The sequence below is a fragment of the Erpetoichthys calabaricus genome, chromosome 4, assembly GCF_900747795.2.
Source record: "Erpetoichthys calabaricus chromosome 4, fErpCal1.3, whole genome shotgun sequence".
NCBI classification, from domain to species: Eukaryota; Metazoa; Chordata; class Cladistia; order Polypteriformes; family Polypteridae; genus Erpetoichthys; species Erpetoichthys calabaricus.
The window spans coordinates 217,063,018-217,078,991 of record NC_041397.2 but is presented as its reverse complement, the minus strand read 5'-3'; the positions used below and the strand labels follow the sequence as shown (position 1 = coordinate 217,078,991).

At 34.0% G+C, this 15,974-nt stretch overlaps 1 protein-coding gene across 2 annotated transcripts in view; it reads left to right on the top strand.

The window, feature by feature from the left end:
* The window catches only part of nars2 (asparaginyl-tRNA synthetase 2, mitochondrial), a 104,371-nt gene that overhangs the window by 667 nt on the left and 87,730 nt on the right, over positions 1-15,974 (top strand). Inside the window, exons 2-4 of one of the 2 annotated variants that reach the window (XM_028800304.2) lie at positions 318-427; positions 5,641-5,761; positions 14,128-14,268. In XM_028800304.2, the coding sequence (XP_028656137.1) occupies positions 318-427; positions 5,641-5,761; positions 14,128-14,268 (372 nt within the window). The remainder of the gene's footprint in view (positions 1-317; positions 428-5,640; positions 5,762-14,127; positions 14,269-15,974) is intronic. The other variant, XM_028800305.2, reaches the window with a different exon arrangement.

The following is a 15,974-nucleotide window of genomic DNA, read 5'->3' as shown; positions in this document are numbered from 1 at the left end:
TTTACATAACGAGGCTAAAAAGAAATATGAACTAGTATTCATTGCGGACATGCGTCCTTTTTGCAGTAATATGATTGCTTGAATGTTCTCGTTATTTTGCACTGTTTAAACTAGAACATGTGTCCCTAATGCTGTAGTCACAATTTATCAAATTCTGAAAGATTTTGGAACTCATTTTGTACCAGATTTTGTTTATCAATTGGAATCACTTTAAGACAGTGAAATGTAAATACCTTTGGAAACCTGTTATATGCATGCAGATTTTTTTTAATCATGGCAGGATTAGGTCTGTCTGATTTTTATTTTTTTAATTCCAGGGCTGGGTTAGGTCTATACGTTCACAGAAAGAAGTTTTATTTCTACATGTAAACGATGGAAGCTGCTTACAAAACCTGCAAGTTGTAGCTGATCCCAGTCTTCATGACAGGTATGATATGTTTTACTATATTTTCTTTTTGAAGATGCTAAAAATAATTAATTTGGCTGCATATATTTACAAACACACAGCTAGCATTTCCAATATTGCAGAAACAGAAATTTGTAAAAGATTTGAATGTTCTGTAGATTGACCTATTATCCATCCATCCATTTTCCAACCCTTTGAATCTGAACACAGGGTCACGGGGGTCTACTGGAGCCAATCCCAGCCAACACAGGGCACAAGGCAGGAACCAATCCCGGGCAGGGTGCCAACCCACCGCAGGACACACACAAACACACCCACACACCAAGCACACACTAGGGCCAATTTAGAATTGCCAATCCACCTAACCTGCATGTCTTTGGACCGTGGGAGGAAACCGGAGCACCCGGAGGAAACCCACGCAGACACGGGGAGAACATGCAAACTCCATGCAGAGAGGACCCGGGAAGTGAACCCGGGTCTCCTAACTGCGAGGCAGCAGCGCTACCACTGCGCCACCGTGCCACCCTTGACCTATTATAACTATTACAATTTATTCACAATCTATTCTTAACCTTAGGGCAGCTTAATAACATTTTGAATTGTTAGGTTAAATTGTACTGAATAAGAGTAAAAGCGCTGAATTTGTCACATGAGTTATTTTTAAGCGCAAACACAGGTTAAATAGTACTGTATACACGTAAGAACAATGAAATCTTTCTCATGCCAGTTATTTTTAAAAACAAATGTTATTGAATGGCTCCTATTAACACAGCATAAGGTTTGAAAGTATATGTGTTTAACAGTAGAAATATTCTCTCTTATGTACTTTAATTCATCAGTTTGGGAATTCAGTTTTCAAATCAAGAATTATTAAATAAAAAAAGCTCCAAAGCCTAAAATGTACTTAAGTTAAAATATTCCAGCAGATGCATTACTGTTCATTACATGTTCTGCACTACCAAAACAATAAGAAGCAGATTTTAGTACCAGACAACAATTCCCAGATGGACTGTTTTCTTTAGATTCAAATTGTATATACTTAATCTCAAAATGAAAAGAAAAATATTTGGAGCTCCAGGAAAATGCCTGCATCAACAATGGGTAGACAGTACCATGAAAGTGTCCATTTTAGTGAAGAGTGTCCTTGCAAGTATCTGTTTTGGCAACAGATCTAAACTCTTTACAAAATTGTAAAAAAATACAGCTACTTATTGAAAAGCTCTATGAAAGTGTAAAGAGCAGCAAGTGAACTAAAAGTACTGTTTTTATAAAAGGATAATTAAAGGCAGCAACTGTTCCCCTCCCTTCTTATGCACATGAGACACCTGGCTTACTTGTTTTTTTTTCTTTGTTAGGAGAGTGCTTACTGTTTTCTCAAAACTCAAAGAAAATGATATTGAAACAAGGTCAAGGTTATTTTCCCATGGAAATCAAAGGCTGCATTTTATGACTAAGTGAAATGCTATGAATCCTGCTTTGCTTCTCAGCTTTCCCAGATTAGATGGCAGTCCTGTTCAACTTGACAAGACTTTCAAACTTAAGGCCTATCATCTGAAATCTGACAACTGAAAACGTTATTTCCTGTTTCCATGCTAAAGATGCTTTTGTTTATTGGACATAAAATGGTCCTTTACTTTGTATGGGATATTAGTCCGTCATGGGGGACACATCAAATGTGTCAATCTAGAGACTGCTTTAATTTTGCTAATTTTGACTTAGTTTCTTAGCATTAGCAGAGGAATGATATGTGATATATTACGATGGTGAAAGTAAGAAAGGTTCCTAATGTGGTTTATGTGGGTGGAATCAAAAATGACATCAAAATTCCTTGCATTAGAAGAAGGTGTGATGAGATCACCGTCAGGAGTGATTGAAAAGGAGCTGATTTTCTAAAGTTGCGCTTTAGTGCCAATTTTCAGGAGTTCAGTTTTGTTGCAGTTTCATTTTAAAAAGTTATGCTATATCCAGGTTTTAATTTCACTGAGGCAAGTTGTGAGCTGAGACCGCTCTGATGAAGTTTTGCTTTTAACATTGAAGTAGAGTTGAGTATCATCTACATAAAAATTATAACCCACTCTAAAGCTACGAATAATATGGCCAAGGGGACACATATGGATACAGAAGAGCAGAGGGCTGAGGACAGAGCCCTGAGGGACTCCTTGTGTGACAGGCGCTGAGCTGGACCTGCTGTTGCTAAGACTAAGAAACTCTTGCCTGTCAGTCAGGTAGGATTTAAACCACTTGAGGACAGTGCCAGAGATATCCAGAATGTTTTCCATTCAGGACTGTAAAATGTCATGTTTGTCAGTGTCAAATGCTGCACTGAGGTCTAACAGAATTAATTACTCAAATTCTGTATCCTCAGTTGATCTTTTTCTGCCATGTCCTGAATGAAAAAAGGAACTCAGCATGCATTATAGAAAAAAACAAACTTTGTTTTTCATTTGGCTTTCTACAGAAGCTCATTAAATAAAAAATAGATAAATATATGTACACACAAACGCTATGTTCTGAACATACACCAGAATGACTAAAAAGGAAGAAAATTAAAAAGAAAGAAAAACTTCTGACTTGACAGTCAGTCACAGGGAGGCATTATGCATGCGTATTGCTGTTGGTATGAAGGAACCCCAGTAGTGTTTCTTGACACATGTCTAATGAATAATTTGTACTCTGCGTTAGTGTATCACAGAGAGGATATGCTGCCTTGTTCATAATTTCACTCAGTTACGTTTTAATTCTCTCCTTTGCTACTACCTCAAGATGGTCCAGAGTCTATTCCATAGCTGAGCGTGCCCTTTTAATTATTTTTTTGATTTGGTGGGCCTTTCTTGAATTGATTTTACCAGCCCAGCATACCACATTATAGAAAATTATACTGGCTATCACCGAGTTGTAGAAGATGTGAAGGAACACAGTCTTCCAAGAAAAAAGACCCTGCTCTGCACTTACTTATATAGTTCATCTGTGTTACAAGACTTCTAACCTGTAATTGAAGTGGACCACCAATTAGTAGAGCACTATTTCTGTATCCAGTTCCTCGGTTTTGCTGATATTAAGATACAGACAGCTCTTTCTGCACCAAGAAACAAAGTTCTCCATCTGACTCATGTACATTCACTCATCTCCCTTGATGCACACAATAAGTACAGAATCATCTGAGAATTTCTTCAAATGACATGACCTGTTTATTACATTTATAGTCTGAGGTGTTCATAGTAAAGAGAAAAGAAGATGGGACTGTTCCTTATGGTGCTCCAGCATTGCTCACCTCCATATCAGAGACATAGTCCATGAGCCTCACAAACTGCAGTCTGCCAGTCAGATAGTCCATTATTCTGGACATCTTAGGCTCATCTGCTTGCATATCTTTGAGCTTAACAGGGATGGCTGGATGGTATTAGCACTGTAGGCTCTGGAGAAATATAAAAAAAAGAACATTGCATGTATCATAACATTTCCATAACCTATAAAAAAGGTTTTCAACATACTCCTGGTAGTTGTTGTGTAAGAAACATATTAAAATGATTGTTCAGAGTTTACATGATGTTATTTTTAATGCTAGTCTATCAAAATACATTTTACCCGGCACTATATTACTGAAGATTTCGGTCCCAGATATGAGAATATATTATTTTATTCCTTTAGTCTTCTTTGGATTTTTTTAGGAATTCTTTGTACAGTTTGGCACTGAGATTTAAAAAGTGAACCCTCTAAGTACTTTAACATGCTTTCAGGGCCTAACATTTTTTTACAAAATGACTACATGATACTTGATTAAGATCAAGTGAAATTTATTAACCTGGACTAAGGTGCAGTCAAATTTTTAATGAGTTGAACATTATACTTGCATTTCCTTGTCTTGAAATTATACTAAAACATGCTTCTGTGATTTTTTTTTTTTGGTAAGTGAACACCATTCCTTCATAGCCAGTTTAGAAAACCAAAGTGTGTACTCTGCTTTAGAATACACCACCAATGCTGGAATCCATATCGTTTTTATGAACATACCATTTTTTGTGCACATTGTATGGAGAAAAGCCAAAATGCTAGGCTTTGAATCTTTGAATTGCATCTGCATTTTATTTTATTGCATACCAGAAGTGACCTGTAAACATACAGTAAATGTGTGTTCCAGTAGAGTTTGACCTTTTACTTTTGATGAATTTAGTGTTTAATTAATATGAATCAACATAACTGAATAGTTTATTTTGATTATTAAATTGTTTTTCTCATTCAAATTCAAAAAAGTATTTATTGGATTACAAAAATCCTAGGAAAAAGACTGTATTGTTTTAATACATTATTATTCGTAAAGTGTTTTATTTTGATCTTTTTTTTCTTAATTGTGTCCCCTGATGCAGTTGCCTTTTAAAATAAGGCAACACAGAAAGTAGATGTGTGGTTATTATACATGCTGTGGAAAATTCTTGTTGAACTAATTTACCCTCCAAGGAACACAATACAGCAAAAATATAAATAAACCAGACAGTATTAATCTAGAAATAGCAATTCTTTGTCACATTTGAATATCAAACACTTTTTGTTCTTATACAGATAACATATCAAATAACTAACTACATCATCATGTAAGGGGAATGGTATATGATTCGTAGGGAGCCATGGCCATTAACAGTAAAGTCAGAATTTTTATTTGTTGTATATATATTATCTTCTCCTTACATAAAGTGTTGACTATGTGCTCTTCAATCCCAGTATGCATATAATAAATACTTTTCTTCATTTCACATATTCAGATTTATTTTTAGAAATAATATATTTGTGTTTGTATCTCAAGGCGGAGTGAAATAAACAGGTTCACTTGGATTTTCTGTTCATTCAAGATTTTTTTAAAACATGAAAAGAGTTTAGAATAGTATTTTTTGGTGTAATTCTCTATTTTCTCTTTCCTTGTCTTTGCCTTCCTTTTGCTTCAGGATACACATATATACACTTGTACCTGAGAAGCAGTTCTCTGTTAAACTAAATTGTACCAGTAGATTTGTATTTTGTTTTGGTGTTAGTTGAGAAAATTTAACACTATTGTGTCATAGATTTTGATATTCTCCATAATTGCTAGACCAAAGAAGTATTGCTGATTACAAGAGTTTAATTATCTGGCTAGACATTCATCAGATAAAGCAACTAACTGATGTGAGGTTTAACACCTGTTATGTGTTGGTTCCCCTTTCATTAAAAATACAGATTAACTGTGTGGTTCAATTTTCTTAAAGGAAACTTACATTTGGAAGTGCTGTTCAGATCTCTGGTGCCCTGGTTAAGAGCCTTCACAAAGGACAGGATGTGGAACTCCATGCATCTGACATAAGGATCATTGGTTCTTGTGATCCCTTGGTATGTGTTTCAAGAGAAAACCTTTGTTGGGTTTATTTTCACTTGTGTTGGTATATAAATAATATGGAAATTAATTAATCAATATTTGATATTGTAGCAAAAAGGTTATAACAATTGACATGGTTCAGTCAACATATTCATAATTAACTTTTACATTACCTTCTAATTGATGAAGACATGTGGTATTACTGCACTCAATTTTTAGAATAGCCTTATTAAAAATTAAGAGTACTATAATGTCAATTTCAGAGAGCCAGGAATGCAGACATTCAAAAATTTGCTCATATACTAAGGAGATCAGGATTTTTTAATCGTGGATGTTTTGTTCTTTTTCTGAGATGTTAACAGTTTTTCTAATATCATATATCTCAACTATAATGCATAGCTTCCATTTGCAGATTTACAGTTTGGTAAGGATAATCTATAACTTAGCATCACAAGTTTTAAGTAATGCTGGCACACTCAGGAGCACAGCTGTCCATGGTTGTTAAATGAATCTTACTTACCTGGACATGACATACATGCTGTGTACAAGTGATGGGTAAATTAAAATTTATTTTGGTAAATAATAGTGCATTAATAAGCTTTTGGGTTCTAATAAATTCCCATCAATACCAGATAACCTCCTCATTTTGATGAACTTCTTTCATGGTCAGATGGTTTGTACAGTTAAATGGAAGTATATTACTGTTAAAAATTTGGTGTGGAATCTGGCTGAAATAAGTGGCAATGTGTACAGTGTTTGAGTGATATTGAAACTATCAATCCCATTTCAGTTGTTTTTGCAAGCTTAGTGGACTTAGGACTTAGTGTCAAAATTTAATACATTATAAAGAGTCAAGCTGTTCTCACTTCTGATTAACACTAATTTTAAGTAATTTGATCTTTTAGATACAAACACTTTGTGGGGGAGGCGGAGACAGTAATTTGATATTTGCAGATCTGGGTGTTGGTCCTAAGATAATCCTGAGATACTAAGACAGAAACTCATTTTGCTGCATAAAAGGTGAAAAAGTGAGACAAGACAGTGTGTTCCCACTACCAATAGCTGAGCTTCTTGTTCTAAGGGAACAATGTAGATTCCATCTTGCCTCTGTAACTGTAGACTATAAATTTGTCTTTGCATTGATATTTTAAGGGTTATGGAAGTTTGCCAAACATTTCTACAGGTGTTTTATTTACTTGGAAATTGTTTATGATCATGTACTTCATGGTATCTTATGAATGGCAGAACATAGATTTATGCTACTGCATAGCAGTACTTATGTTTAGAACATCTTGTCACCCCTGTTGTTTATTTTTTTAAAATATTATATAAACTTAATCCACTTCTGGAAAAGTATCATTTGGGAATATAGGATGCAGAATTTTTTGCTCTCTGGCCTGCTCACTATTGTAGTAACTTACTGATGTGTGAGATGTTGAGAACTGACTCTTTCAAATCTGAGGTCAGTTTTAGGTGCAAAAACCATCTCCTGTCATTATCACCTATGTCTGACTGTCCACTAAAAACAACTTGGTTCCCACTGGACTTATTTTGCTGAAATTTTGAATACTGTTTCTTGAAGGAAATTTGTAAAGAAAGTTACGTTTTTATTGAGATATTTTGCATAAAGAGTGCTATACACATTTTTTTAAATTTGAAAAACTCTAATTTGAAAATCATTGATGAATTTTTAAATTGTCTTGAAACAGAGAAACATTCTTTGCAACCTCCATTACTGATTAACTTACTGTTTCAATTTTACCTTGAGGGAGGTTATTTCAACTTGTATATTTTCTATACTTTCTACCCAAAGAGTAAAATAAATCCTTAATGCAAGTTATTCAAATGCCAGCAGAGTCACTAATGTAGGTGAAAACTCATATTTATGTCAGTGGCTTAATCAAACCTCTTCAAAACAAACAAATTCCTCCTCCTTTAGTCATTGCATCTGTAAAAAAAAAAAAGCAAGCAAGAAGGCTAAGCAGTTTCTTCTCCATCCTGTCTAATGCTGCTGAAGAAGTTAAAATCATGTTTGTTTTATACTGGCGTATTTGAATGTATGAGTTCCTATGCACATCTTTAATGGGTACAGGTTGCCTGTATGTTGATCCTGCACTGGGCTGCTAAGTATGAGGAGTTTAACGATCCAGAAGGAGTTCAGAGTAAGGCTGCTACTTACTTGTCCTTGTCTATAGAAGGCAGTTTATGTGATTTGAAGGTAAATTGATGATGCTCCTGGACATTTTTCATAGATAGATAAGATTTATTGTAGGCATGATATAGGTTTTTCTGTGCTTTGGTTTTCCTCCTGCATATTAAATCCGTATCTGTTATGCATCAAGTTATCCTAGGAAATTTATAAAAAAGTAAAATTGTAGTTTTGTATTTTAACAACCAACACATAGTCTGAATATGCAATGCAACATACTGTAAATGTGTTTTGCAATTTTTTTTGGCACTATTGCTTAATGTTATACATTTAATCATGACTAATAGCGTCTGTATCAGGTTGGAGAGCCAGCACATTCCACTATAGAAAACCCAGAACAATGGGTAGGTTGCCAGTTGGCTGAGGTCTCCATGACTGTGACTTTATTTTTGACATTCTCTTGCACGATTTTATTCTCCACCAATGTCAACTGGCCATAGTTCATCAAATTATTATTGGACAGATATTGTCGGTTTTCATTTATTTTTAATCAGTTCTACTTTTTTCTTTGTGTGTTTTAACAAATCTGCATTTATAAGTGTACCAGTTATGTACTGTATTTAGTAATTGGTATAATTCTTTCTTGTATTTTAACTTAGCATTGTTCACAGTACTCTATGCCTGCAATCGGTGAAGAGCGCTATACAAATAATAATCAGTATTGTGTTGTATCTGCATTAAATGTACTGTATTTGTTCTTATTTTTTACCATGGTCTCCATATCATTGTCTGAAAACTTTTATTTATTGTTTTCCTCATCATGAAGAGAATAAATGCAGCAAATGTATGTTTTCATCTTTCTGAATAAATTGGTCCCATTAGTAAACCAGCTCTGTAACTAGTCTGAATGATGACTGTCTTTCCTTCAAATCAGATTTTCTTTCCTGTGAAAAACTTCATAGGATCAGATGTTTACAGCCAAAATAGCAACATCCTTGAACAGTCTGGAAAAACATCAATTGCAAAGTTTCTTACCAGTTTTTGTTTAATACTTTCATTAAGTCTCACATGTTCCTCAAGTAAAAGGTTTCCAGAAGCTATTGTATCTCATTTGTCATTGCTTACACCAGGTTTATATTGCATTAATATTGACACATAGGTGCCTCAAATTCTACGTATTTCCCTATCCCCACTAATTAGCATTAGCAACTTAGTTCAGTTTCCCAGCATACTTCAACAAAAGGAAAGTTTCAATAACACTGCCTTCCACTGAACTCTATTACAATTGATTATAAAAAAGAATTGGTGTATGCTTAACCATATCATAAATAAACCTCTTGTAGTAGGTGGCAATATTGAGCCACAGTTCTTGCACATTCTTTGGATGCCCATAACTGACCACAGCAGAGATTTCCTGTGGAACTCCTGCTGGAGAAATGATTTGCACTTGCTAATTCTTTTCTTCAAAAAAAAAAAAAAAACAAAACAAAACATTATTTCTCCAACTTCACCTTTAGGTCCTGATGTTGTAGGCAATTAACACCTTGTCTAACCTCTCTAGATACTGGTCATAATAAATGAAATTAATTCAGAATGCCAATTTTCAAACATTCAGTGTATTAATCATCACCATTTTCCTGACATAATGCAATCAATTGTTTCCATATTTTTATTCACGAAAGGGATTAGCAATTTTCTTTTCTTTAATTCATAGCATTTGCAACATTACCTCTTTTGCACCAGCACAGCAGTGTACAAATAAGAAGGCACCACTCCCAGATTACCATATTTTCCTATACCTCGGGATGATAGATTTTTGTATTATACTGCACTGAATGGGCTAGTCTGTATGTTTGTCAAACTGACACTGTCTAACAAAGGAATTTGATTTAATATAAGATAAGAACAACCCACATTTCTAGATTAATTTTGAAATCTGTTTTTTCTACTTCTTATCACAGAAAAACATAACTCAAAAACATCTATTATCTTCTTACTAACTTCCTTATCTAATGTTTGCTGCATCTTACTTATATGATGTGTACTGGAAAATAAGTGAAATGTGTACAAATATATCATCACTACACATATATATATGTGGATATACTGTATATGCTGCACCATGTATCATTTTTTTTCCGCAATGGTAAAAACCAACAAAACAGCAGGCAGAGCCTATCCAAACAAATAGGAAAACTAGGCATCAGATTTTGAAAGGCTTTTGGGATATTTCAAGAAAAAGAAGTTTATTATGCAACCTTTTAACAGGTTTAACCTCTATCTTCTGATTAACAGTTAATCATAGCAATGCCCAATAACAAGATTCAAAGCAAAAAAAAATGGCTCCTAAACCATCTCAGTTTAAGTACCATAATTTGCAGTTATATATCCTATATAGAATTAACATCAAATGTAAATAAGTTACAATAGTTACTCTCCCTTTTACAAAATTTCCTGGCAACACACTCAAAAGTTCGCAAAGGCTTCCATTTGCTTTCCATTTGCTGTTTACTTTTCTTGGAAGTGACTTTAAGATAAGCCATGTGCTGATGCATATACATTTTTTGTGTCTGTCCTGTTTAATTATATAACTACAAGAATACACACTGAGCCCAATAAATATAAAGGCAACCTGCACCAGGTCCTAACTAACAATGGACATCATACTTTACAACCCAAATCAAAACCAGTTGCTTTCCACACACATTTACTTTTAGGAGTTAAAAGATACACAAAGTGTATCAGCTGGCCATAGGCCTTCTCAGTCACCAGAATGGACCTCTAAGAAGTCAACATTGTCAATTAAGGTTTGTGGGGTGAACAGAGAAATGGAACTGTGTGAACCCCAGTTTATTTTATATTAGAGTAGCCATGCTTTAACAGTGTCTAGTGATTTGTACAAAATTTAATCCTGTGATCAGTTTTGTTTACAATTCCTATTGCAGTGGTCAAAAAAGATGCTGTCTCATAGCTTGAGGTATCAGAACTCTGCCTGGATTGAACATTCTTATTGTGTCTTCATTGGTTTTTCTGCAGGTATTCCAGTTTTCCTCCACAGTTCAAAAATGTGTGTTAGAATAATTAGCTAATCTATATTTTACTGCAAGAATGAGTATGTTTATATGTGTGAGTGGAGTAAATGTGATAGTCTGCGTGGTTCAACCAAGACTGGCTCCTGTCATCTTGCACATATTAATATATCATGAGACCCTGAAGTGGACTAAGTGGATTTGTTTCATTTTATCAGGAAAAGTCTGTAAAGAATTTTCTTAGTCTTGACACTAGACAAATAATTAATCTGTATCCTTCGTGATATGATAGATGCTGTCTTTCTTATTAATCACATTGCTTTAATAAGTCATTTCAAGGATTTATACTTTAGAATTATTTAATGACATATTTGCATATTGTTTGAAAATGTTTTTAGACAATAGTAATTAATAGTAACTTTCTCAAATACTATAAATAGAAAATTGCTTGAATAAAGTAGCAAATTTAAAGCAGAGTTGTGTAATGAATATTTATAAGTAATTTAAGGAGTTTTACTGATAATTGAAAGTTGTTTTGTCAAATATGTTGTATAGCTCTAACTTCAGTTTATTATTTCTTTGGTAAAATAATCACCTGCTGCATCACAACTACAGAAACTTGGTTTCAGATTCTTTTTCCAATCACTTTTTATGAGGTCTTTAAACATTCTTCTGGTGTTTATGCATATTTTCTATTTAATATGAATGTGTTATAAAATGGACATACTCCCTTCTCCCAGTACTGCTCAGATAGATACGCAATTCAGTGTAATCCTGTAATGACAAATGAATGAATAAAATATTAGGTATTTTAATTTGTATTATTAATTTTTCAGTTGACTTAAATTTGTCCTCCTATAGCTTTATAACTTGGCCCAATGTTCTATTGGTTTTAAGTGCTAATTCTACTGGTCTAAATATTTCAACATCAGTAAAATGTATTTTTCTTGTGACAAAGTGCTAGCATAGTTTGTTTTACTTCTGCATATTTTAACAAAAAACAAATCTTTCTATTATAAAAGGAAATCCTGCGATTAGACATTTTCTGAGATAATTTAAAGTTCCGCAAGTGATAATTTCAAGTTTCGCGAGACAAGAGATTTTGAAAAGTCCTGCCCTCCTCTCAAACATTTACAACCATGCAAATGGTATAATCTTTTCTCATTCGTGTTTATTATCTGACACAGTTTATGTGCTCTCAGCTCCTATAAATTTTTACGTTTTACACATTTAAATTTGTTTATGAAAAGTACTCAGTTTCATCCTTTAAAGAAGCTTTTCTGGACAGTATTTTTAGACATACAATCTATTTGTTTCCTTCGATGTGGTCCTTTTATGTACAATAATTTTATACATTCAAGATAGCACGTTAAAGACTAAATGAAGAAGAAAGGGCAGCGCTTCAAAAAGAGGCCCAAAAGCGTTGGAGAGAAAAGAATTTAAAAAAGAACAATAACAATCTAAGTGCAAATTCAGAAAATAAGGAAAGTAATAATCAGTCCGGATCAAGTGGAACTGAAAACCTAGCAGGTCCGAGCGGTGTCACAAATAAAAGACAAAAGAGAAGAACACAAAGTAGAACGTTGTAAAGAAGTTCAAAAATGTTGGCGTGATACACATGCAAAGCAGATTAGAGATTATGAAAGTACTAAAATTGGAAAGTCTCAAAAAAAATGATAGTAAAGATCGCATGAGCGCTAACAAATAGAAATTATTACTTGGTGAAATAATGGAGCAGTGAAAAGAGATCGAATATATGGAAATATGTGATATGACAAGTATGTAGATATTGTTCAGCTTTAAAGTTTAAGTCGGAGACTTGTAGATCGTCTAATTTGTGTTGCCATCAGGGAAAAGTAGTGTTTCTTCCCAGTAAAGAGGCATATCCGCAAGAATTAAAAGATTTGCTATTTGGTGAAAGTGAAATTCACAAACACTACAGGCAAAATATCAGAATCTACAATAATCTGTTCGTGTTCGCATCATTCAATGCTCAGAATGTAGATTTACATGATTCAGTACCATATGCAATGAGAATCTGTGGGCCCGCAACAATTAAAGCTACTACAAGTTTAATTTTAAAGAAACCACAATTTGGTCAGGTTTATATTTATGCTCATGGAGAAGCGATACAACATGGAATCGAAAGAGTTAAACAGTCGGGCTATTAGAAATTCTACAGCCAATAATGGATATAAATCCATACGTCCAAAAGTATTGCACTTCACACAAAGTATATCTGCAAAACACGGACAAAGAATTTTTCTTGGATTTTGGATTTGTTGTTTGGTGAAAATGAAATCCACATACGAGCGGCAGAGACGCAAAGTGGCTGGTGTGTAGCGCAGGCAGGGGGGTTGGTGAGTGAAGCCCCCTAGTGTATATTTCCCTTCTTCTTTACAAGACAAACAAAAATAGGGGCAAAGGAAAGAGAATGATGGGTAGACTTGCTGATGTTTTGAAGTCAGAAGAAAAAGTGGTTTGCACAGGTAATTAAGTATTGTAAGGCCAGGTATCCATGGACATGTGCTTTTTTTGCCATAGTGAAGTAATTTATCTGAAGGATTCTGTCTTTAGGCATTGGGTTATACATTCAGAAATTTTCAAGAGAGAAACTCCAGGGGACATCTCTTGAAGAGTGCATTCTCTGGTTCTCATGCCACTAGCAATGTTCAGTTTCTTTTGCTGAGTATTTTTACTGCAGTGTTCTCATTTTAGGTAAAAGCATAAATAAAGGTTTAATTTACTATAGTAATTTATTAAATAAACCATATTATTCAGTATTTATTTTTAAAATTCAAACTTAAGCTTTATCTTTACATTAATTATTATTTTATGACTTTCAAATAATCATTAAGGTAAATTATAAAAGGCAGTTATACATTAAACACTTAAAAAATCTTGTACGCAATTTACTTTTACTAGTTATGCTTACGGTAACTATGAAGATGTGTATAAAATTTATTTTATACTTAACTCCCCTTTGCAGAATACCTGATAGATCTTGTATACCTACTTCTGAAAAACTTTAATTGTACCATAAAAAGGGGGTTATGCATTATTTTCAATCAAGGTTTGTTTGGTTTGTTATAGGTTAGTTTCCAATTTGTATACACTACATACAATTAAGGTAATATTCATATGCAGTACTTACCTTGATCACTGACTAGAACTTAATGGTGGAAAATTGCTTGTTTTGCAGAAATTTCCTTTTAAAATAAAAGAAAGACATCCAGTGGAATATACAAGGCAATTTCCTCATCTTCGCTGTCGGACAAACACAGCTGCATCTCTGTTGAGGGTTCGGAGTGAGGCTACTTTGGCAATTCATGCATTTTTTAAGGTAGGATAGTTGGACTACTCTTGTTGTATCACCCACACGCATTTCTTGGTGTCTCCTTATATAAAAAGTACAATAAAAAGAATCTACTTTTAAAGTCTGACATGTTTATTTGTAACGGTGCTATTTTACCATTATAATAGTATGATAGATTAAATAAATGGAAAAGGAGTTCCTAGAATCTTATTTTTTCTGTCTAAAAATGAATGTTTAAATTTGATGCCATCTTTTAATCACTTCACTAGTTATATTAAATGTAACTGCATTAAGAAACAATATGAGAAGTAACATTTAAAAAAGTTATTTTTGCACTTACTCTTTTACTTTCTTTTCTGTCTGTCCCTAACATAGCATTGTATCCACCCCTTACAATACACCTTGCAAGGGGTGAGCCAGAAACAGACCCAGTACAATAATGTGATATATAATTCTGAGCCAGATAAAGACATCCACACACCCTGTTATGAATACAGTACTTGTTAGAGGGTCTTTTTTACATTCCATAGAAAGCGAGAAAGAAGATATCTTACCTTGAACTATTATTTGACTGGAAATGAAAGAGGGAAGAATGGCACTGACAAAATTAAAATTAGGAACAATGTTCATTTTAATAATAGCTCATTAGGAATGGAAGAACAGAGTAGAGAGGGCCAAGAGAAGAGGGATTCCTTTTTGCTTGGCAGAACAGTTTGAAACAGCAGTGCCTTTCACTAATAAAATAATAAGAGTAGTTAAAATGTCTAAACATCCTTTACAGGGACCAAGATGGTGAATGAGAGGACTCTCTACAAGTGTGGATTAGGGTAAGGAGAATTGATTTGGACAAAAAAATTTAAAAGCTAGACAAGGCTTCATTAGATGTTGGAAAGATATTGGTATAATAGTAATTTTTGAGGGACATGTTCTATGATTGGGATATTTTTTGTTATCAAATGTTTATTAAGTATATATGCTAATGCAAGTTAAAATAAATCAAACAACCATGAAAATGTCAATACAAAATAAACACCCATCCCACGCTGTGAATTGTGTATGCTTATGATTGGGATTTCTAGAGGTAAAAGTGATCTTCTTAAAAATCAGGTCCCAATCAAAAGAAGCAGACCGTGATAGATCCTGTTCCCAGACTAATTGAACAACAAATCAGGTAGGGCCATTCCACCAACAGACTTGTCATACTTCAAGATGAAGTGTTTGACAGACGATCCTTTGTATTGTGTCCATTTTAGGACATCCTTCTCCCTCCGACAATACTTCATCATTCAATATTCTATCCTTCCTCCTGCTTCTTACAAAACAGTATCTGTCCTCCGACAATAATTCCACTATCATTCTACCTTTTTCAAAATGGAATCAAAAGCTGTGTTTGCATTCCACCATCCAATAAAGCGCCATCCTCCCTCCTCCCTGCTACATTTCTCTCCTGTCTGTCATTTCTACATGAGCGAGAATATATTTTAGATAGCGTTGTTAAAATTTTAAATTTCTTTGAAACTTCTCTCTGCAAGTTCATTACAAATTATGCCACTTAGTTTCATTTGTTAGTGGTATGCATCCCCTTCCTCCCCCTCCTAAAATATTGGCAAAAAGTTAGATCTCTCTTGTCTCGATTTCCTGTGGGATAGAAAAAATACAGTATCCATTTTAGGACAACATTATGCATCCGACAAAACTCCATCATTCCTCATTCAAAACTCAATCCTCCCTCC